The following is a 24,421-nucleotide window of genomic DNA, read 5'->3' as shown; positions in this document are numbered from 1 at the left end:
AAATCATTTTCCCATGAGAAATTTGGATGAAAGTGTGAATTAAGGTGATATGCATCAAAGTCCGAATGGTAGTTTTCCTCATGGTTCTGGTAATTCATTCCCTCATAGTTGTGTGTGTGTGTGTAACTGGATTGACCATACAATACCTCCTTAAAAGCAGGTATTATAGGGCAGTCATCCGTTAAATGAGTTGAAGTCTCACACACAGCACACCAAACCTCAATTTCATGGTAAGTGGGTAACAAATGGGTAGTGTCTGGTTGCAAATCAAAAGTGGTTTGCCTAAGAGGGTATAGATAATCCTTAAGAGGTCTAGACAAATCAGATTCAAAATGATAATTTTCATCATGATAAGTATCTTGTGCAGACAGATTGTAGTAATTTTGAGACATGAGTGTAAAGTTGACAATCCAATTGCAGGTAAAGACTCAGAATGATATGAAAATACTGTTTCAAAATTCTACCTGATCTCAGTCTCATATACAGTGCACAAACAAAAATAAAATAAAAGAGAAATAGAGTTACCGATTTTATCAAGAGATGCTTTTTCTTTTATTTTTTTTATTTATTTTTTTCTTTTTGTTTTTGCCTTAATCTCCCCGGCAACGGCGCCAAAATTTGACTGCACTCTCACCCTGCAATTAAAACACAATAAAAATAAATCATAATAAAACTTTTATATTTTTTTTATTTTAGTGAGAGGTTTATACTCGCCAGTGTACGAGTGCAGTTATAGTCCAAATTTAAATTTATATTTTCTGGATGAATCCAGATCGTCCACTGAGAGATTTATTTATGGCAAAAGAAAAAGAATGTCACACACACGCACACGCATTTGGACAAATTGGCAACAAGATTTTTTTATGAGTTTTTTTTTTAGACAATAGATACTAGAAAATAAAGTAAGGCAGAAATTGAAATAAACATTAAACGTAAAAATATGAATTTGGATAGTGCTTGAGTTAAGATAATTTCAGTACCAACCCGTTGATTTCCAAATTTTAGCATAAAAGATTAGCAACATTAATTTAATTTCAGATATGAGGGTTTGTTATTAAATGCAATTAGAGATAATGATAGTTCTAGGTTAAGCAATCCCCATACATGATATGCGAGATTCTAATTTAAGCAACAATCATAAATCCAATTGCAATTAATACACAAAACAACTAAATTAATCATCTAGGTTTAGGTATGATAGCGTTTCCAGTTCTAGTAACTCTCATACATGGCATGAAAGCTCTAAGTTAGGCTTACGCTCCAATCCAAATCTAGTGATTTTTTAATAATTAATACACACTCATACTGAAATTTAAATTAATGTTACTTATTTAAAGCGCAACTTTCTTTGGGAATCATTGGCGTTGGACACTGTCCTTGCCTTAACCCAAGATTAGATTTAGCTACTCATTTTTATTTGAAAGTTAATTGACAGGAATTTAAATGACGTAATTTAAATAACAGAATTTAAATGGCAGGAATTAAAATAGTAAAAACTAACCGACCATTTAGGCGGTGAATAATTAAAAGACAAGAATTAAAATTGCAGGAATTTAAAGACATAAATTAACCGGCCATTTAGGCCGTGAATAATTAAAAGACAATAAATGACATAAGAATTTAAAAGAAGAAAAAAAAAGTAAGATTATAAGAGAAAGTACTAAAGAAAATGAGAAAGAACAAGAACAATTTTCAAAGAGAGAATTATAAGGAAACAACTAAACTTTTATTCAAGAATAATAATCACACTTACAAATGCAATCAAGTGATCTATTTATAGGCCACAAGATGCAATACAAACCACACAATTTCAATTATTCAACTAGACATAATTATATCTAATGGGCACTCACACACTTAAAGTTAAATAGATTTTAGCTATAATACACACCTAATATTAAATGGATTTTAGCTAAAATACATACATAATAAAGCATTCATAAAGTTAAATGGATTTTAGCTATAATATCTACCTAATAGTTAAATGGATTTTAGCTAAAAAACACACCTAATAAAGCTCTCACATAAAAAATAAAAATAGATTTCTATAAATTGATTTTTAATCTTCATTAGGATTAAAAATAATCCTTGGGCCTTCTCCAAATAATATCTTCCATGAGTTGCTCAAATTGAGCCTTAATTCTTCATGGATTTGATTTCTTCATGGGTTTGATTTCTTCATGGACTTGAATTCTTCATGAACTTTAATTTTTCATAGGGTTGATTTCTTCATGGATTTGAATTCTTCATGGACTTTAAGTCTTGATGGGCTTGAATTCTTCATGCCTAAAAAAAAAATAAAAATAATTTAATGTTATTAATAAATTATATATTATATATATGTATTACACATGGCACATATATATATATTAGATTATATTATATATATATATTACATGCATGCATATAATGATGTATATGTATTATATATAATTTTATATATTATTATTATTATTATTAAATTTTACTTTAAAATTTTATTTCATTCATTTTTCAATTTAAACTTGCATATAACCATAAAATATATATTAATATCTAATTTAAACTATTTTTAAAATAAAAAAAAATATAATTATAACAAAATTTTTATAAAATTAATCACTAATCAGTTGGGAGTATTAATGGCCCTGAAACCTAGAGCTCAAGGCACACTGAAGGGCCCAAAGATTGGGGTTTGGGAGGCCTCCAAGCTGCTTTTTATTTCCTATATGCTATTATATATATATATATATATAATATGGCTTGTACTTCACAATTTGATCTTGGGCACTTCCAATTGTTTAATAATATTCATGATGCGCCAATTCTGTCTTCACGTGTTGGGCAGCTTGGGCTTCAACTTCAATTGCTAAGTTTCAAGACTCCACTAATTGTTTAATTAATTAAATATTCCAATTGGTAAGATTCAACTTCAACTTCAACTTCCTCAGATAATTCAAATTGATTTAATCCTCAAGTGCAAGCTTTATATTTTAATGTCGTTGATGGGTTGCGGCTTGGTTCCACCCGGGGAATAAAAAACAGCTTAGACTGCATAGCAATCAAAGGCCTCCCGTGCCCTAGAGTTCGGAAACCTTCAATCGCTCCAAACCCCAGGGTTCGGAGGAGTGAAGCTCGGCGACCATGGCTGTCCCATGGCCGCTGCTTCTTTCCTGTATATATATATATACATATATATATTTATGTTTGTGTATGTGGTGTATATGTGATCAGGGGCGGATGTAGGGGGGGCTGGCAAGGGCTTCAGCCCCAGCTAAATAGTAAAATATATATATATATAATTTAAATAGTAATATATATATATAAATATATAAAAACTCATGCACAGCCTAGCCCCATGCCCTCCTCTGCATCCGCCCCTGTATGTGACTGTTAATATATATATGTATATATATATATGTGTACGTCGTTTTATTGTTATATTTTTATCTATTTTTTTATTTTTGACTGTATCGGATTTGGTATTTTTTGTTGTATTATGAATAGGTGGGCAATGGGTAATTGATTGAGGGAGAAAGTGAGTGTGAGGATAAATATAAATTTTTTTAAAAAAATATTTTAAATATATTAAAATATGACTACAAAAATAAAAAATATAGCTACGAATAGAATTTACCTTTCCGTTTTGGTGGAAATATCTCGAGGGGGTGTGTCTGTGTCTCCTGGCAGCCGAGGGGTCTCGCGGCTTTTCCTTCACGAGGCGGATTCAGGGGATCTATTGGGCCTTAATTGGGCCTGCTCTTTGTTAATGGGCCTTAGCCCAACGCACATCTATATCTATATATATATATATCAAATAATATATTTAATTTTTCATCTTCATTCCATTAATACTTATATTGGTTTAATTTAAATAAAATATTATTTAAATATAATATGATAATAATATCTCAAATCTAAGTTAAAATAAAAAACTTGTTCTAATACAAGAAAAAATCGTAAATAATTTCTCATTGTTTTGGGTTCATTTAGGTTTCATGCTACTTAGATATAACAATAGAATATATATGTTGGGAAATTATTTTTAAGTTAGTAAATTCTTGTAAGGAAGAACACTCTCACAAGTGCAGTGCAGGCGTTCCTGCATGACCACTCCAATGTTTAAATCAAATTCTTAAGAATACTTAAAAAAAATTATAGAAATTTAAAATTAATATTAATGATGTACCTTTTTTAATGTAAGTTTTTTCTATTTATAAAGGAAGTTGGGGGTTTGAAGATAAACATCATTGATATTGAGAATTTTAGGATCAAGATTCCTTACAGATAAGATTTATTTGTTATGAATTTTTAATATTATATTTACACATTAGTTAAAATTTTTCTACGAAAGAGGAGATATCTAAGAGATATTCTCGTCTATTGGAGAATTCAGTCTACCAAAATTGTTAATAGTTTTGAGAGATTGTAAATAATTTTTAAAATAATTTCTCAAAATTCGTCAAGGTAATAATCTCAAAAAAAAAAAAAAAAATAATCAATTACCAAATTTTGAGGTGTTTTTCTCTTTATGGACTTCAACTTTATCTTTTTCTAAATTATTTTAGACCTTCACTCCTCTACGCATTGCCTTATGACACGTATTGCCTTATGACACGTCAAGGTTAAAAGATTCGTTAATTGAAGAGAGAGCGACCAAATTTATTTGTCCCTAAAATATCTAAATTCAAAGTTGCGATAGACATTAAGAAACTGGGAAAAAAAATAAATAATAATAAATAAAATAAAAGGAGAGACGGTTTGTACTTAGCCAGCTTCCAGAGGGTCAATCAGCTTGACAACCGCCATTGATCGGCGCAACAGTCCGCCTGGACTAGTTCTCATTTTGAAATTTTTATAAATCATTAATTAAGTCTAAATTTATAAAAAATATGTAATTCTTGAAATTTATAAATGATTTTTTTTATAATTAAATAATGTTTAAAGAATATGTAACCATGCTAATATATGAAGAGGCAAAATCTAATTTATATTATTAATTTTTAAATATTAATATAAAATTTTAATTAAAATAAATTACGTAAAAAAGAGATTTTTTTTAATCTGAAGAAATCTTGAGATATCAGGCAATATTACCAAATACTGACTACCAAATAAATTTTTTAAAAAAATAAATTTAATTTTTTTATTTTATTTCCCATAATTTATCTTTCATTTTCTCTCAATAAAACCACCACTCAAAATTCTAAAACTCTTAATTAGTTTTAGAACCATGCAAAAAAAGTACAAATCCTATATGTTTATGTTATTACTTAATTTTAAAAAATAATTAGTTTGTAGGTTATGTTAAATTAGTTATTTAAGAAAATTTGAATTATTTTAAATAAGTTGTTTAAGTTATTTTGATAAAATTAATATTTTGTATAGGCTATTTATATTTATCATATGTTGTCATATTTCTTTTAAAAATTTTATTATGTTTTATATTTTTATTATTTATGTTACTAATTTATTATATGTTGTCATATTATTTTTTATTTTATATAAATTATTTATATTTATCATATGTTAAAATAGTTATTAGTTTGTAAAAAATATGTAGTTCTTAAAATCTGTAGATGAAATTTATAATTGTGAGCTTGCCAATTTTAAATAAATTTAATATATATATGAATTTTCGTGAATCACACGAAAATGAACTAGTTAATATTAATTATATTAAAATGTCACGCACATTGTTGTGTCATACTTAAAAAATTTCACGTGTAGCTAAAACACAACTCTCAACTAAAATGAATAAGATAAAATTATATTAACATAATTTATTTATAAAATAAAAAATAATTTATTTAAATAAAAAATTTAAAATAAAAAATTACATCACTTCTTATTAGATAAATTTAATAAGGGTGGATTCGGATCGGGGAAAGGTTGACCCCAAATCCACATATCATGCCAGCTCCTTTCCTCCAAATGGGTCAAATTTATCTAGGGTAGATTTAAGAAAAGGCTCTAGATTTACCTTTGAAATTTAATAAATATAATAAAAAAAGTATTTTTAATTAAAATATTTTTTATATTTCATTTTTTTAGTCTATATCTTAATTAATAAACACTATCTCAATCTTATTATGATTTACTAATAGATAAATGCTATTTTAGTTAATAAATTAAAATTTTAACAATAGTAGCGTGACAAAACGTGGGTTTTTCAGCGCTCGAGTTTTAGCCCTTCTATGTACTTATTTACTTAATTATAACTAAAGTGTACTTGTTCAATGGTCAAAATGTGGGTCTTCCGTGGACGTTTTCTGGGAAATTGCACTTCTGAATCCACCACTTTCCGTGAAGCCCAACACCCGGTAGAAGAGCCCCTTTTTCTTCCACTTTCTCACAATGTATAAATGCTATATATCGTAAGAATTATCGAACTGAAGCAAGAGATTTGTATTTTCTATCAGCACTATCGATATGGAGGTCTTCAGCAAAGCCAAGGCAGTCAAACTCCGGAGCCACCACGGCAAGTACCTCGTCGCCGATGACGATCAGCAAACCGTCCGGCAGAGCCGCAACGCATCGTCCAGCCGAGCCCGGTGGCTCGTCGAGCCCGTCGACGGCAACCCACTAGCCATCCGCCTCAAAAGCTGTCACGGCCGGTACCATTTTCATCTATATGTAATTCGAATTGAACTGTTGAAGCTGTTGAATCGCCCCTAAATTGAAAACCGTTGTTGGTTGACAGGTATCTGACGGCATCTAACGCGCCTTTTCTTCTAGGGATGACCGGCAACAAGGTAATTCAGACGATTCCGGAGAACATGAAGGACCAGGACATCGACTGGGTGCCGGTTAGAGATGGTTTTCAGGTGAGGCTGAGGGCTTTCGGGGGAACCTATTTACGGGCAAACGGTGGGATGCCGCCGTGGAAGAATTCGGTGACGCATGATAATCCCCACATTGGTTCAACCCAGAAGTGGGTTGCGTGGGACATAGAGATTGTGGAGTCGCCGGAGAACTTGTCTTCGGTGGATTCTGTGTCGATGGTCTCGTCTTTCTCCGATGATCTTTATGGACCCTCGGCGCCGGTGTCACCTGCATATTCAATTAACCCTTCTCCTACCTTGTCCCTGTCGAAGGTAATTGAATTTTCTTATTCTACAAGCTTTCACAATATTGAAATGAAATATATATGTGATTGGTTCTTGCTCCGGTGGTCGATACAATTGTTTTAAGGCAATCTTTTTATATAAATTAACTCTTAAAGTGTATACAAGTTTTTCAATCTTACTTGTAAAACAAGTGATTCCTATGACTTTTAATCATCGAATCAATCATATAAGCTTTAGTTTAGATCAATTTTTCGTAAGATTGAGAAGCTCAATTAGTGGGCAAGATAGAGAGAGGAGTCATCATATCCCCAACCACATAAAACACGAATCATTTTTGTGTCGAATACGCCTGCTGACTGGGTCCAACCCCTGCTGGGACAGGGCTACACGTACCCACCACGAAAAGGCAATCTCAATGCCATCTTTTTTTAATTTCACACAAAGCCAAGTACATTTTCAAACCCTGTCCGGCCGACCTGTATTTAATTCCAAATAGCCCCAAAGGTTGGCCAAGTTCACACTCATTTCCCAGTCGCCTAACTGAGGATTGGGTCGTTTGACCTGTATTTTTTTCAATTATATATATAACCAATGACCAATTAAGTTCAAATGGGTTTTTCATTTACATTGCATGAGTCATTATTAGAAGCTAGTTTTTGAATCTGGGGACTCACGTGACGTCTTTGTATTAAAAAACATTAGTATATGTATATTTTATAGCTTTCAAATGGCTAAAAATATATTTATGCATCTCAATTTTTGTGTTTTTTATTGTGAAATTCTAAATTTTTCATAATTTTAAATGTGTTGCCGAACTAAAAATATATTTATATTTATAAATTTTTTATGATTTTAAGTGTGTTTCTATAAAATCATTCATTTAAATATTTAATTAAAAAGTGAAAACGTAGTAATTTTTTGACTTAAATAAAATAATAATTTTTTGTGCCAACAAGAGATATGCATACGCAAAAACACTTATTAATTAGGGATTTAAATGAATAATTTTACGTAATTTAAGGATACATTTGGAACCACACAAATCTTAGACTTCATATTTGGGTATATTTAAAGATTTTTTTTTAAATTTCTGAAAATTTTAAAATTTTATAAAAATATATAAAAGTTTAAAGGCATAGATATTATTTTGGCCGTTTTGAAAAGAATAGATAGATGATGTGAGTCATCAGCCACGTGACACCATTTTAAAACTATTAGTAGGAGGACAAAAAATGTTTTGACAAACGTGAAGCAATTGAGTAAGAGGAGTATAATAGTAGCGCAGCGTCGAACCGAACGTCGGTTACGACCTGGCCAGCTGGCATCTGTTGTCCGAACGCGTCTTCGCTCCGACTATATCTCTCTCTCTCTCCCTCTCTCTCACGCTTCATCGTCACCCAATTGTCCAGATTCCAATCCAAAGTTTCACACGAATTTGATTTGATTTGGATTAATTCATTCATCTGGAAAGCTACTTTGATCTCTGACTTTGCTTCTTTCTTCTCTGTGTTAAAGAATCTTCAGACCGGAATGGACTTCTTCCGCAACGCCAAGGCGGTTCGCCTCCGCAGCCGCCACGACAAGTACCTCCACGCCCACGACGATGAAGACACCGTCGTTCAGGACCGCGACGGAGTCTCTCCCAACGCCCGCTGGTCCGTCGAGTTCATCGGCGACGCCTTCCTCCGCCTCAGGAGCTGCTACGGCAAGTACCTCACCGCCTCCAACGTCCCCTTCCTCCTCGGCATGACCGGCCGGAAAGTCCTCCAGACTCTGCCCTCCGGCCGCCTCGATTCGTCCTTGGAGTGGGAGCCGGTCCGGGAAGGCAACCACGTCAAGCTCAGGACTCACTACGGCCACTTCCTCCGCGCCAATGGCGGCCTTCCGCCGTGGCGGAACTCCGTCACGCACGATATCCCGCACCGCACCACCACTCAGGATTGGATTCTCTGGGATGTTGATGTCGTGGAGATAGTCGTGCAATCTCCACGCCCGAAATTGCCGGTTCAGATGCCGCCGGTTCAACCAGTGCAGCACGTCGACTCGTTTGCTTCGGAATCGAGCGCGCCTTCTGTTTATTCTTCCAAATCCGCCAGTTTTGGAAGACAAGAGGTATGAATTTCTTCTAGTTGTTTCCCTTGTTTTTGCTACCAAATTCTTCCGTTACATATTGAATTCACTCCCTTTTAAATGCCTAGTTATACTAGATCTCAAAATGAAATCCTGATTTCTGAATTTCCACTTCTAGATTAGCTAGACATCGTACTGTTAGAATTTGAATACTGGCCTGTTGATGTGCTATCTTGAGTGTCTATTCTGATTTTGAGGGTTTTCCAATTTGCAGTCCAGTGATTCTTTGGTTAGTTCTCCTCCCAAGGCCATGGATGGGCGGACTATATATTACAACGTATCAGATGATTACGGCAATGTAGAGCAGAATTTGGAGGGGCTTAATATTACGTTCAAGGGGAACAACGTTGATGAATTGACTCGGGTTCTGGAGGACGAGACAGGGCTTGAAGACGTTATTGTGTGCTCGCGAAATCCATTGAATGGGAAGCTTTATCCCCTCCGCTTGCAGCTTCCTCCAAACAGCACCACTATGCACGTTGTTTTGGTTCGGGCCTCGTCAAAATGTGAGTATCTTTCTCGATGCAGGAGTAATCACTTGTTTTGTCTACACATTCTAAGATAGTAAGTAATTAGACAACAAGTAATGCAATTTTGGAATGTAAGCCTAAATAAACCCAAGAAAGGATGAACCATGAACATGCTCTGCTTTAATCATGGCCCCTCTTTCATTAGTGCATTGTTCTTCATTTTAAATTATACTGGACTCCTCTCCCCAATATTTTGGCTTATCTTGTCCTTGTGTTTTCTGTTTTCAGTGGCCAGAGACTTCGCAGAAATGGGAATTTCACTTTAAAAATCTGACAGGAGATGTCACAGTTTTGCTCATGATACAAATGCATAGAACCTGCTTCTGCCCTACTACCCTCATGCTTGTCGGCATATTTCGGAGGTCTGAACCACTTGTGCCAAAAGAGCAATCGCAGTCTCGTCCAGATGCGAAAAGAAAAGAAATTATTAGCAATCTCAGTGAAATCAACATTGATAGCTCCAGCCCCAGGACTAATGATTAGGAAATCATTTGCCACATTTCTACGACTTATAGAGTGTACCATTTCTTTTGGTGCTTTTGTACAGTTTTTATTACTTTGAGAGGTTTGTGAGAGTGTATTCTTTTGTCAGGTGCTTGTGCAATTGGTTTATTGTGTAAAATTTTTTCAATACCTTATAAAAATTCAAGACTTTACTGTTTGGAGGTGCTCTCGGTCTGTGATTTCTCTCTCATGCTTTTTCCATTAGCATCAAATCTTGAAAATCATAAATATACACGTAAATACAAAACAAACAAACTAATTAAAATAAATTAATCTCACGACGTCAAATAACTTATTATATCATACATCAGAATTCTAATTATTAGGTTGCGAGACACACAACTACAATAATTTAGATGTTTTATCCCACCAATTAGTAGCTACTAGTAGTCCGCTAAATCACAAATCTTGTTGCCTTTCAAATTAATTCAGGGTGGCCTGTAGTTCTACAAGCAGTCTATGTTACACGGAAACGAAAACGGGAAATGTTTCTGATAGGAAACGAAAACGTAGAAACGGACATTTTTCTAAAAAAATAAGCATAAATAGGGTCTAAAATGAGAATAGAAAATGTTTCTGAAACGGGAAACGATTCCTATGAAGTGTTAATTTTCGTGCAACATAACAAGCAGTCTCATCCAAAACTAAACTGAATCCACCAATTCCTGCAGCCGCACGACCTGGTCCCCTTGGTGAAATCATGCGCTTGAAATCCCATTCAATCGTACCTAGCGAGCTCAGCCAATCCACCCCTAAAACCACATCAAACCCTCCTAAACCAGAGAACAAACAAATTAGCCCCCCCGGAAGGTTTGCTGTCCTGTAAACTCAAACCTTTCTGCATAACCCGATGCTTTGCACGCATTCGCCATTAGCCACCATGATTAAAAATCCCTATTTCCCTTCCATATATGCAGTCAAGTGTGCTATTAATGCGACTCACAAAATTATGGGTGCTGCCTGAATCGATTAGGATAAGAATTGGAATTCCTATTACATTTGCCCTGACCTACACATAGTTTGGGAGGTCGTCATGCATGTAATTGCGTGTAAGGAAATGGCAGGTTCCAGTAAAAAGTCCTCATCCTGCTCCAGTTCGCTATCCTCCTCCACAACCAAATAAATATAAAACAACCGCTTATAACAATGGGTTGGCTGAATACCTCATCAGGCCGGCTCAAGGGATAGGCTGGTGAGCCATGTGCATACAGCCCAACCTCTTGAATTTAATAAATAATTATTTTAATTTTATTATTAAAATAAAATTAATTAATTTTTAATTTTTAATTTTTAATTTTTTATTATGAGATTGGGCCCTAAATTAATGATGGCCTAGGGCTCCAACCTCTTGAGCCGGTTCTGTACCTCATTGCAATTAAAGGACAGACCTTTAGTGCAACATTCTGCCATCTCCTCTAGTGTCAACCTCCTCTGCGGTGGGTTATTTGATTCACCAACTAGCTACTTGGTTGTGGTCTCCCTGGTGGACACCCGATAACTAGTTGTGATTCGACATTCCTTTGTTCATAAATCCTGGCCAATCACATCGCCATTGCCAGACTGAGGCTGCTGTAGTTCGACATCCAGTAGTATGGGTCCATGCAAAACATTGACATACACTCCGACCTCTTGGGTTTCGGTCATCTTCTCCGTCCGCGCTAGCAATTACTAAAAATAAAATGAATATGACCCCAGAAAAAAATTATTTTACTTTGTATTCAAAATAAATGAATATAAGTTTTTATTTTGGGTAAATTTTATTTTGGATCATTTGTACAAAGACCCCTTAATTATAAGTTTAATTTTGTTTTTAACTTAATTAATTCATGAGGTCTATTTTTGTCATTAACATATTTGTGGGCTGGATAATGGGTTAGATTGATTTGGACCAAGTTGATGTGATTTTGTTTGGTTAAGAGGGCCATAAACTTCATTGCGAAACGACGATTGGAAGTGTCTCAAAGTGATTTTTTTTCACTTATTTGTGGCCTAGCTTTTATTTGTATTTTCCACTTATTTGCCCACCACGATCTCATTGTTGCCATCATGGAGTCACGTCCCGGTGGATTTGTGGGATCGAGAGATCACACGTTATATATAGGTGCTGTCAATATGCCCCTTATTGGGCATGTCACGAGCGCAACAAGACCGTAATAGTGTAGTTGCCGATCAAGTTAATTACCTTTGGTGAGCGACGGATTAAGAGGACCTCCATTGTCATTATCAACGACATGGGTTGGTTATGCGACCATTCCAATTAATTAGTAGGTTCACCTAACTGCTTTTTCACGTGCTAACCAACTGATGCTGCAAAGTTCCAACTTTCAAAACCCACCAAGGAACAGTGGTTTATACTTTATAATATGTCACCGTGGTCCCAAAAGAAAGGGTGGAATAACAGTCCAAGATATATACCCTTACATCCTCCTGAACTAAAAACTATTACACCTGCACCCTTTCTTTTGGGACGTTACGTACTGTTATTCCACCCCATGTTTAAGGCTGTTAACGGAGCAAAGTATACCATTACTTCTGCTTTCATATCTTGGACTTAACAGCCAAACGTGGAGGACCTCAACTGATATCAAGTGATAATGGAGGAGAACCTTATGCAATTTACCCAATTTTCTGTCTTTGAGCTTGGCCCAAGGGCCTTTCCTGACGTACTATGACGACTTGGGTGACATATTGAGACCACCTCAACACTTATTTTATTATACCCACCTATCCCACGGAACACTAGAAAGTCAAGTGGACCCAATCGTGTAAACCAAGCCAGAACCACCTACATATATGACCCCTGATGGACTTTAGAGGCAGCTCAAATCCTTCTATTCCAGCATAATCATCGCCACCCCACCTCTCTCTGTCTCTGCAGCCACAGAAATTGTCATGGCAAAGAGCGACGTAAAGCTTCTCGGAGCATGGCCAAGCCCGTTCGTGAACCGGGTTCAAATAGCCCTCAACTTGAAGTCGGTCGACTATGAGTTCCAAGAAGAGAAATTTGACAACAAGAGTGAGCTGCTGCTCAAATCCAACCCGGTTCACAAGAAAGTTCCGGTTTTGATCCATAATGATAAGCCTATTTGTGAGTCTCTTATCATAGTCCAGTACCTAGATGAAGTGTGGACTTCTGGTCCCTCTATTCTCCCGTCTGATCCGTACGATCGGGCCACTGCCCGTTTCTGGGCCGCCTATGTCGATGATAAGGTAGGTATCTAAATTTCTTCTAGTTTTGACTCTCAGAGTACTATTGATTAATTACATTTAAGAGTAAATATATAATTTTTAATATGGTAGATGTAATTCATGTAACCAAGCCATTGTTCTGAAACTGAGTTCATGTTTGCAGTGGTTTCCTCTGCTGAAGGAGCTTAGAACGACAGAAGGAGAGGAAGCAAAAGCCGAAATATCGAAGAAACTGAAAGAAGGTTCGGTTTTGCTAGAGGAGGCCTTCATTAAGTGCAGCAAAGGAAAGGGTTTCTTTGGAGGGGAACGTATTGGGTACATTGACATCGCATTCGGGTGCTTCCTGGGGTGGCTGAAGGCGGTGGAGAAGATAGCGGGTCTGAAGCTGGTGGATGAGGCGGTGACGCCGGGGCTGGCGAAGTGGGCCGAGAGGTTCTGTTCGCATGAGGCCGTGAAGGGTGTGATTCCGGAGACTGATAGGCTCGTTGAGCTGGCCAAGATCATTCAAGCCAGACTTAAAGCCCAATCTGCTCCCAAATAGTGAACTTGCTGTCTTTCTTTTCTACTGTTTAATTCGAAGCTGTCGTTTCATGTTTCCTTTTTATTGGTTTCCCTTGAGTTTGTTGGAACTTGGAAGGAGGGTTCCCTTCCCTCAACCTCATTATTGAGGCTGTACTCTGTACTGTAGTAAATCAAGAAATAAATATAAATGAATAATCATTACCAATATAACATAAAATCAGATGACAGAATAGACTTTTGGTCCATTAATTCTGTCTACTTTTATCTGGATGTTAAAGAGTAAAAGTGTTCGGATTCTGTAAATTTTTTGCAGTTACAACAGAAAGAGAATGGATTAAACTCTGCCAGTAATTCATATTAATCACTACTCTCAACTGGTTCTTTCTTCATAGCTAGCTTGCAGAAATGTCACACCTGGGGATAATATAACCCAATGGCAGCACACATAATGAACCCGAAACCGGAGAAAAACTGAGATTGATAACTCTGATTTATATGCATATAATCAAATTTATCCTTTTACCTACTAGCTGATTCAGTCACCTACCCAGCCTAATTTATCAATTATAAATCAAGGATAAATTATTTTATAATTAAGAAAATTAAATAACTTCAATATAACATAATCATAAGAAAGATTTTAAAAAATCTATTACCTTTGAAGACCGGTAGGAGGGCCTTGACCGCGGCTTTCAGCCTTTCACAGCTGATGCCTTGTTTGTTTGCCTTTTGGATTTCTTAAGGAACAGTGATTGAAAATGCAGTAGATACCTAACTCATGCGACACTGTCAATGTTTTATTAGTTTATTTGATATTAATTGTTAAATATTAAATATTAAAATTTATTAAAGTCTGAGTGAATTTGAGAGTTGATTAAATTTCCCAAACTTTGTAAAGGGGCAGCCAATCATTAAGTTTGATATCTGTTCTTCAATTAGTCGATCATACTTTTCTGCTCAGTTTTTTGTTTTTTTTTATCATCGCCTAACTAGTGTTACGCGTGCTAGCCAAACATGGTGCAGAATTCTTGACTTTTAGAACTTACCAACGAACAATGCTTTCTTGCAGGGATTCCATAAACTATTTATGGGTGTATACGCTTAAATACCCTTGAAACTATATATAATACACTCGCACCCTGTTATGGGCGATCTCCGAAAATCTACTAACGGGCTACCCGGTCCCGTAGGGCAAACCCAAAACACCCAAAGCCCAATAGGCCGGCCAGAATTTCTTAGAGGCCCGCCAGGCCCAGAGATCAAGAACCACCAATGAAGAGTCTTACTGTAAAAAATCAGGTCGCCTCAAGACAACGAGCTTGCTCTAAGCAAGCTCACTCAAAACAACATCACAACATCACGGCTTCAGCTTCGCCGAAAGATACGCCAAAGATTAGAACAGCTAGGAAACCGCGAGATAACTGGAAGCGATATACACCTGCCTAACAGAAGTAATTCAAATCCCTGAAGACAAGGAACCTATCCCTGATATTCCAGAGCCGATGAGGAAGACGCCATCAACAGAATAGACTCCTTCCATACTTAGAACTGATTCAAATTGTAAACAACACGACTCTATTTATAGAGAAGGAAACGTCATTGTAAAGAGAGAGCATTAAATTACATACTGTGACTCTGCCAGAAGAACCAGAGAACAGTCGTGGATTAGGCATCATCCGGGCCGAACCACGTAAAAATCTTCTGTGCTTGTTTGTTTCTTTGCTTCTGTTCCTTACTCCCCGGCACCTGTTATTGCATTGTGGGTTCTCGAACTTCGGTTGACGTTTCTCGTACGTCAACACACCCTTTAGTTTGAGCCTGATTTTCTAGTTAATTTTAACCGTTGTACTTTAATATTTTTCAGGTGTTAACTTAAATTTTTTGTTATTTTGATTATACTTATGAATTTACATTTTTGAGTCAATTTAACTCTTGTACTTTCATGTGTAAAATAAAATAACAAAATACACATCACACTCTGATTACATCAAAATATATGAGTTAAATTAATTCAAAAATACAGGTTCAGGAGTGTAATCGAAATAATGAAAATTTTGAGTTATTATACGAAAAATATTTAAAATACATGGATTAAATTGACTAAAATATATAAGTCTAAAGGTGTAGTTAAAATAACAAAAAGATCGAATGACAACAAAAAAAAAAAAAAAAAGTGAAAGCATAGGAATAAAAATATAAGTATGACTGGATCGAATGACCACATTAAAAAAACATGAAAATATATGAACAAAAATATAAGTTTGACCGGATTATTTCTCTTCCTCTGAAGCTCCGTTTCTGACGAAATCAACACCAAAATGCTAACAATCAAATTGTTGATCGACTCCAGCATTAATTTTTTTTTTTATAGAAAGACTAAATATTTTTCCCAATCAAAGTTGCTATATACAAATTTCGCGTGAGAAAAATTATACATATGCATATACATACACATAAAAATTAGACAAATACATATGTATACCCATAAGGAATACAAATTATACTAGTACATATGTGTAAGGAATACATACGTGTAAAGATTACATATGGGCAAGAATATATGCGTAATTTTTTTATTTTTTTTTTTGTGATTAGGTTTACAGAAAATTGTCAGATGCCTATCTCTCTAAGACATGTTTAGAATCAAAGATTCATAAACAATTTATAACGAGACAAACAACGTAAAAATTGCAACAACAAATAAGATAGAGATATTACATGGCTCTGATACCAGCTATAAAAAATTTACAAAAAATAAAGTAAAAATACACATACTGACCTCTAGCCATTATTTATACGCATAGAACCACTAGAATTGAATTGATGTTTTCGATTAATGAGTCAATTGCACACTGATGGTGTATGCTCTCATATCTGCTCTTGATTGGAGACCCAAATTGATTTCTATATATTTTTTTAAAGAGAGAAACCCTTTTATTTATAAACTAAACACATATCTATTTTTACCAAAACTAACCCCATCAAGCTAGTTTAAATTTAATTTGAAAGTATTTATCATTCCTTAGCTAGTGGATAAATATTAAGAGATCAATCTTTAATTGTTTAAAAGGTATTTATCAGATAAATAGGAGCACATAATAGATAATTATAGTCTCCCACTTGATCCATACATTTTATCTTATCAAAGTATAGGTGTCAAAAGGGCCGGCTCGGCCAGGCCTGGTTCGGCCTGAGTCGGCCCACGGGCTTTTTAAACGGGCCGGGCCGGGGCCCTTTTATCATTGATAGGGCCCGGCCCGGCCCGGCCCACGGCCCCCTTACAAAGGGGCCGGGCCCTTAGCCCACAGGGCCTAACGGGCCGGGCCCGGCCTTTTTTTTTTTCTTTTTTTTTTAAATAATTTTTTTAAAAATAATACATATAATATATACATATATAAAAATTAATTTGTTTCTTTTTAAAATATTTTCTATCTTAATTCTTAAGTTTTAAATATTATTTCATTATTTTATATGCCTTATAATTTTTCTTGTGAATTGATATGAAAAATAATGTACATATAAAAAGGAGAATGTTTATTTATAATTTAAATATATAAAAAATTTAACTTAGAAATTTTAAATAAATTAATTGATGATTATTATTTATATATATTGTGAAATTAAAATTTTTAATATCCAATATCAATAATTACTAAATAATAACAAAATTAAAAAAAAAATGAGTAAGGGCCTTACTGGCCCATAAGGGCCCAACGAGCCACGGGCCGGGCCGAGCCGGGCCGTGGGCCCAATTTCTTTGGCCCAGCCCGGCCCCCCAATGGAGGCCGGCCCGGGCCCGGCCCGTATGAACAGTAACGGGCTGGGCCAGGCGGCCCGCGGGCCGCCCGGCCCTTTTGACACCTCTATATCAAAGTAACACCTTATATCAATAGTTCCTTACGCTTAAGAAAATAATTAAATACATGAATCATGGTGATAGGTTATCTAGAATTGAGTATTACCTTCCATGTATCACAATGTATTCAATTCTTTTTCCACTAGTCCAAATGTGATATCACAACTTCATGAACAAACCCTCTGTTTGCTCAAGGTCCAAAACAGTTTGTTATTCTCAAACATAAATATGTACACACAAAACGAAAAATAGACAAACAATTGAATAAGAGTTTCATTACATCAATAGTTGTTCATACAACTAAATTATATCATAAGACCAATTCCCATTCACTCTACGTGATTCTTAAAACTCTTAATTGGTATGCCTTTAGTTAAAGGATCAGCTATCATTAACTCAGTACTAATTAATATGTTCTATGACCATTTTATTTTCCTTAACACATTCCCTAACGGCTAGATACTTAATGTCGATGTGTTTACTTCTACCACTCTTGTGATTTTAGCCAAGAAAATAGTAACTAAATTGTCACAATATAACTTGTGTGGCCTAGAAATGGAATCAACAATTTTAAGCCATGAGATGAAACTCTTCAACCATACATCGTGTGATGTAGCCTCAAAATAAGCAATGAACTCAACTTCCACAATGGAAGTAGCAGTCAAACTCTGTTTTGCACTCCTCCATGACACGGCTTCGCTGGCTAACATTAATATGTATCCAGATGTTGATTTGAAAGAATCAACGTAACTAGCAAAGTTTAAATTCGAGTAACCTTCCGCCTCCAAATGATCAGTTCGTCTATACATAAGCATATAGTCCTTAGTTCCTTGAAGATATCTCATAACCATTTTAGCAATCTTCCAGTGGTTCAAACTTGGGTTACTTTGATATCTTCCCAACATTCCCACTGTAAGGTATTTGAAATATAGATTGTAGAACCAGAATCAATCCATCACGTATTATGGAAAACATTAACCATATTAGATTCATAACATACAAGTGATGTTAGATTATCTTTCTTTTCAAGCCAAGTCTAAAATTTGAGGCAATATTTCTTTAGGTGTCATTTCTTTCTGCAGAAGAAGCACTTGGATTCCTTTTTAATCTCAGATTGGATATGTATTTTACCTTTTCCCTTGCATCTAGCTTGAGTAGCTTTATTCTTTCTCTCAGTGGCCATATGTGTACTCTTTCCTATTTCCATAATCAGTCTCATTTCTTCTTGAACACATATGGTCAAAAGTTCATTAATAGACCATTTATCCTTATGTGAATTGTAAGATATTTTAAAGGGACCATACCATTGTAGGAAAGAATTCAAAATGAAATGCACTAGGACAGACTTCGAAATCTCAATCTCAAGAGATTTTAGAGGTTGCACTGTCCCTCATCTTCATGATTTTCTCATGCACACCCCTAACTCCGGTGAGCTTCGTTGATGATGACTTTACCATTAGCTAGGGTGCTGGCTAGTGCCTTATATTGCTCATCAATAGCCTTTAGTAATTCTTTGACTGTCTTACATTCAAAAATTAAACCACGGATACTAGAAAAAATTTTGCTTCATTATGAACATCTTATTGATGTGATTATATTGCTCCCATCGTTCATACTCAACAATTTGAACCTAAGTGCTAGTAGGAGTAATTGCAGATGGTTCATTTTTTCGAATGGCATAGTCGATATCCATCCATACTAGCTAATTGCAGAAGAACTCTTTCCTTCCACATTTTATAGTTATCACCATTTAAATTAGGAATATCACATTTCATATCAAAAAAATTCATAAGTAAAATAGTTGCATTGAATAAAACAAATAATCATGCTTATCTAAATGAATATGAGACTATTATAACTTAATGTCATGTTTTACCAATGTAAAGCATACAACAAATTATGAATCACTAATATATAATAATTGTCCGTAGGCTAAGTTCTTATATTTAAATTGATTCATAATACAAATTTCATGTTGTGACTAACAAATTATATTCTTTTCATTAATTCTTGTCAGTAAATTAAGAAAAATAATTTGTTTTCAAATCCTAATTAATCACATAAATACACCAAAAATTCCTATGGGATAAAATTTATTGTATTAAATATTATTAATCACAATTAATGTCATTTAACTTTATGTGATCTTTACAACTTAATATATAATTTTAATTAATTAAAGATGCTATGACTAGTCTCCAATTAATCAAAAATTATATTGATCACATGACATTTAGTTGATTTTATAATAATTTTCAACTGATGATGCATATATAATAAATAAGCAATAAAAATTTATGCATACATAACATCATTAATTATGCATAAACGTTAGTTAATCGTCCAAAATAATGAATAATTTACCAAAACATGCATTAATAATTAAACATGTGAATTAGAATAAATAATACAAGTAATTGCCTGAAATTTAAATTTTTACAAGTTGTAAAACGAATCCCAATCTCGCCCTTATGTCGGGTTAATCTAAACACGAAGTTTGAGGCATCTTTAGGAGAAACGAACCGTGCTAATGGAATCGGGAACCTCAAAACTTAATCGGGACCGAATGCTAAGGTGGCCACTTAGGGCGGCACATGGATCATGCGTGCCTCCTATGGCACATCACTCACCCATGCCTATTTTGATCAGCTTTTTTTTTTTTTACTTCAGACTAAAACGATGTCGTTCCAATCATCCCCAACCTTTAAGGATTTGCTATTAGCTTGACCTGATGATTTCTTTACTTTCGAAGCTCTTTTTTCAAAGAAATTGACACCAAAATGCTCACAATCAAATTGCCTATCAACTCCAGTATCAATTTTTTTTTTTATAAAAAGACTCAATATTTTCCCTAATCAAAGTCATTATATACGAATTTCGCATGAGAAAAATTATACATATACATATACATATGCATATGCGTAAAAATTACACAAATACGTATGCATATGCGTAAAGAATAAAAATTATACGAGTACATATGCGTAAGGAATATATGTGTAAAGATTACATACGTGTAATAATATATGCGTAAACTGATTTTTTTTTTTTTCGATTGGGTTTACAAAAAATTGTCAATATAAGATGCCCACATCTCTCTAATGCACGTTTAGAATCAAAGTGTTACGGGTATTTCCCGCTTTACTCTGTGTGGGCTAGACTTAATTCAGTGGGCCGGCCCAACTACTTAAGATCAAGGAGACCTCGAGTTGAGCTCATCAAAGCGAGCTCATGCGTTGCTGGAGCCCAGGCTCATACAGTGGGACCAAGCGAGCTCCCAGTAATGCCTCTAACTTATCAACGTAATCAGGCGAGCTCCCATCTACGTTTTGAGCGAGCTCCCAGCTATCCTTGTAGTTCGTTGGCACAACCGATTAACTCGCGTAACAGAAATGGTGTATGCCATGGTATATCAGTAGGTCAAGGGCCACCCTAGCTGGACTATTCAAGCCTATTTTCTTAGCCCATTTGGCCGACCCACCCCGGTCCCATCTTGGCCCATTTTTTATAACATCATTATAGCTGCGTTTGGGTTTCCATGCGTTCACCTCAGATCCCATCCTCATTAATGACGAATCCCATCCACATTAATGAGGGTCTTGTCGACACCTTGCTGCTGCATGGCCGTCCCTGCCGATGCCGGCTATTCCATCCTATCATCTGTGTACATACAGGACAGGCAGGGAGGCATATCCTCATATATATATCAGCTAGCTCTTCTGAGAGTCAGAGTATGTTTTTTCTTTTCCACGAACGAATACCTTGCACACTTGCTTGCTCACTGATTTGGGCATCTGAGTACTTTGCAGGGAAGGGCCGGTGGGTTAAGGCGCTGAACCAAGTATCTTGTTTTCTCCTTCTCGAATCCACCACACCAGAACAGGCCAACGAATCACCGTCGACTAATTCCAAATGTCTACATTTTGGTGCTAGAAGGAGGGCATATTTCTGGTCAACATCAATGCCGAAAACAAGGAATACAAGAGGCTCCGAAGTGATTACCAACCAACCTGTAAACCATGCTGACCATCTGCCGAAAATTCCACAAGTTGGGAGAGTGGTGGCATCTGCCTCCATGCCTCCTTCGATTGGGTCTATCCCTGGTGTCTCCGCATGGTGTTCGCATCCACCCGTGGCTTCTACCCCTGGTATAGAAGGGGCACAGACCTGGCAGCAATGTCAAGAAACATTGGAGAACACTGTCATGTAGCTCGCTAATGTGGTTAAGGCGCTAGCATAAACACAAGCCCAGACAACACAGGTGCAAGAGGGGGCCTCTCGACCTTCAGGCGAAAGACCTCATCCAGAGGAAAGAGGAGTCGGAAGGGATATGCGGCGAGCTAGATCAGTCTGCCCCTCCAACCTACACTCTTGAATGACGGAAGAACTACCACTCCACGATGAGGACCCGGCGGTGCACCTCGCCAAACAAAGGGTCGGTACGAGCCCTTGTAGAAATCGCTATGGAGGTATTCATGGAGGAAGTCACCAACTTAAGAATCCGCGACGTGGGGATTCCTCGGTTGGGATCAGCAGTAGTCACACTGCCAGCCGCTACTCCTCTGATCGCGAGAATAAGGGGCGACCTCCCCCGCGGGATCGCCACCCCTCAGAGCAAGGTACCGCACAGGAAAGACAGCCCCCTACCGGGCGGTTTACAAATCAGGACCCTATAGTAGGAGAGTTACTGCTGAGAATCCAGCAGTTGGAGGCAAGACATGGGGCGCACAACCAGAGGGAAAGCCACGAAGAGAGGACCCCATTTTCCAGAGAAATTGAGCTAGAGCCTCTTCCCCACAAATTTAAGGTCCCCAGTATCTCTCAGTACAACGAGGACAACGACTCTTATGACTGCCTGGACTCCTTCAATGTCTAGATGGACCTACAAACTTCAAGCTCATTAGCAAAATGCCGAGATTTCCCTACGACATTGGGAGACATACCCCGGGCATGGTTGAGAAGGCTCCACCCATACAGTATTTGCAGTTGGGAGGAGTGCCAGAAGAAATTTATAGATCAGTACAAGTCACTCCGAAGGCAGCTCGCCCCAACATGCCACCTCGCTACGGTGTTCCAACGGTCTGGCGAATCTTTGAAAGATTATGTAGAAAGGTTCAGGAGCGAAGTGAATAACGTGGAGAGCCCTTTCGACGAGAGTATCCTCATCGCGATCTCCGTCGGGCTTCGAAAGGATGGGAAGCTCTACGAAAGCATTTACAAGTCCCTAGTAAGAGACCTCGGCGAGTTCTATGAGCGAGCTTCAAAGGAGGTCCGATGGGAAGAAGCCTTCGGCTCGAAAAAGCCAAGTGACCAGAAAAAAGGAGGAGAGCATGCCAGCCAAAATAAGAAGAAAGGTGACGATGACACTCGCAAGGAAGGTCGAGGGTGAAGTCCCAATGATCAGATTGCTAAGAAGGCAAGATATGGGCAGGGAGTGGAGCGACCTGCATGCCAAGGTCGGTATGAAAGTTATAGTGTCTTGTCTGACTCCCAGGACAGGATCTTTGCCACAGAGCGCAACAAAAAAGACTTTGGAAGGCCTAACCCTCTAAGGACTCCCGACAAATACAGAAGCAAGAGCAAATTATGTGCCTATCATAACGAGGCGGGGCACACCACCTCCGAGTGTTGGGCACTGAAGGACACGATTGAAGAACTAATCAGAAGAGGTCGGATGCGTGACTATGTGGTGCGGCCGAGAAATTAACAGTCCAAATAGCCAGCCCAACCGAGTCCTCACCAAGCTCCCGAGCCAGAACAAACACCGACGGTAAGAACCATTTTTACCATTCACGGAGGGCCCCATATTGCAGGGACTTCTAACAGATCACACGAATGTTACGTTCGAGAAGGCAGTCACCTTTTGCTCGTGGGGAATGGCAGCCAGGAGTGATCCTCCAAGAAAGCTAAAATGGCTTCTGTTGGGCCAAAGAAATTGGGGGCAAGAAATTGAGCAAATAAATTGCCCAAAGAACGCGGGCTCGCGGCAGTGTGCCGCAAGCTTGCGGCACACTGCCGCAAGCCACTCCCCGCCCGCTTGCTAGCGGCAAATGCCGCAATCCCGAGCCCGACCGCTTAAGCTCGCGGCAATTGCTGCGAGCTCGCCGCAAAATGAGCAGGGGCTCGCGGCACAAATCCAAGTGTGCCGCGAGCCCAACCTCCTACATTGCCGCAAGCCCCCAAGCTTGCGGCGGTGTGCGTCTCCCGAAAAACCAAGAGCCCCACTCGGCAAGTGCCACGTGTCGATACCAGCCACCCTTGAAAATCGCGCTCTATAAATATCCAGCTAGAAGACAATGAACAGGACTTCCAACTTTGGTAAAATCCAGACATCTTGAATACACTAGGACTATTCTCTTTTTGGTGAGTAATTTCATTAGAGTTTGGGACTAACTTTGGCATCGGAGGGTCTTCGCGGGGAAGATTCCTGCGAGCCTTCTAACCCGTTTTTTCAGCATTAATAGGGTCCAAACCTTGTGGCGGAAGCTCGTGGCAGAACCTTGTGGCGGAACCTTGTGGCGAAGCTTGTGGCGGAACCTTGTGGCAAACCTTGTGGCGAAGCTTGTGGCGGAACCTTGTGGCGAAGCTTGTGGCGGAACCTTGTGGCGAAGCCTTGCGGCAGAGCTTGTGGCGAAGCCTTG

At 37.1% G+C, this 24,421-nt stretch overlaps 2 protein-coding genes across 3 annotated transcripts in view; both read left to right on the top strand.

Annotated features, from left to right (window-relative positions):
* Positions 1 to 6,294: 6,294 nt before the first annotated feature.
* On the top strand, positions 6,295 to 10,370 carry LOC127798241 (uncharacterized). Of its 2 annotated transcripts, none has more exons than XM_052331679.1 (5): positions 6,295 to 6,596; positions 6,683 to 7,076; positions 8,565 to 9,161; positions 9,394 to 9,685; positions 9,938 to 10,370. In XM_052331679.1, exons 1-5 carry the CDS (start codon positions 6,412 to 6,414, stop codon positions 9,973 to 9,975), a joined length of 1,506 nt encoding a protein of 501 aa, XP_052187639.1. In that variant the 5' UTR covers positions 6,295 to 6,411; the 3' UTR covers positions 9,976 to 10,370. The 2 variants fall into 2 exon arrangements, with proteins under 2 accessions (XP_052187639.1, XP_052187640.1); XM_052331680.1 differs by having other exon boundaries at positions 6,448 to 6,596; positions 6,718 to 7,076.
* A 2,661-nt stretch (positions 10,371 to 13,031) lies between these two features.
* Positions 13,032 to 24,421, top strand: part of LOC127797208 (glutathione S-transferase U17-like) — a 53,090-nt gene continuing 41,700 nt past the window's right edge. Inside the window, exons 1-2 of the mRNA XM_052329858.1 lie at positions 13,032 to 13,423; positions 13,566 to 13,644. Of these exons, the coding sequence (XP_052185818.1) occupies positions 13,106 to 13,423; positions 13,566 to 13,644 (397 nt within the window). The 5' untranslated portion in view covers positions 13,032 to 13,105. The remainder of the gene's footprint in view (positions 13,424 to 13,565; positions 13,645 to 24,421) is intronic.

This window comes from Diospyros lotus, chromosome 3 (genome assembly GCF_014633365.1).
Source record: "Diospyros lotus cultivar Yz01 chromosome 3, ASM1463336v1, whole genome shotgun sequence".
Lineage (NCBI taxonomy): Eukaryota > Viridiplantae > Streptophyta > Magnoliopsida > Ericales > Ebenaceae > Diospyros > Diospyros lotus.
This window is presented reverse-complemented; position numbering and strand designations above follow the sequence as displayed.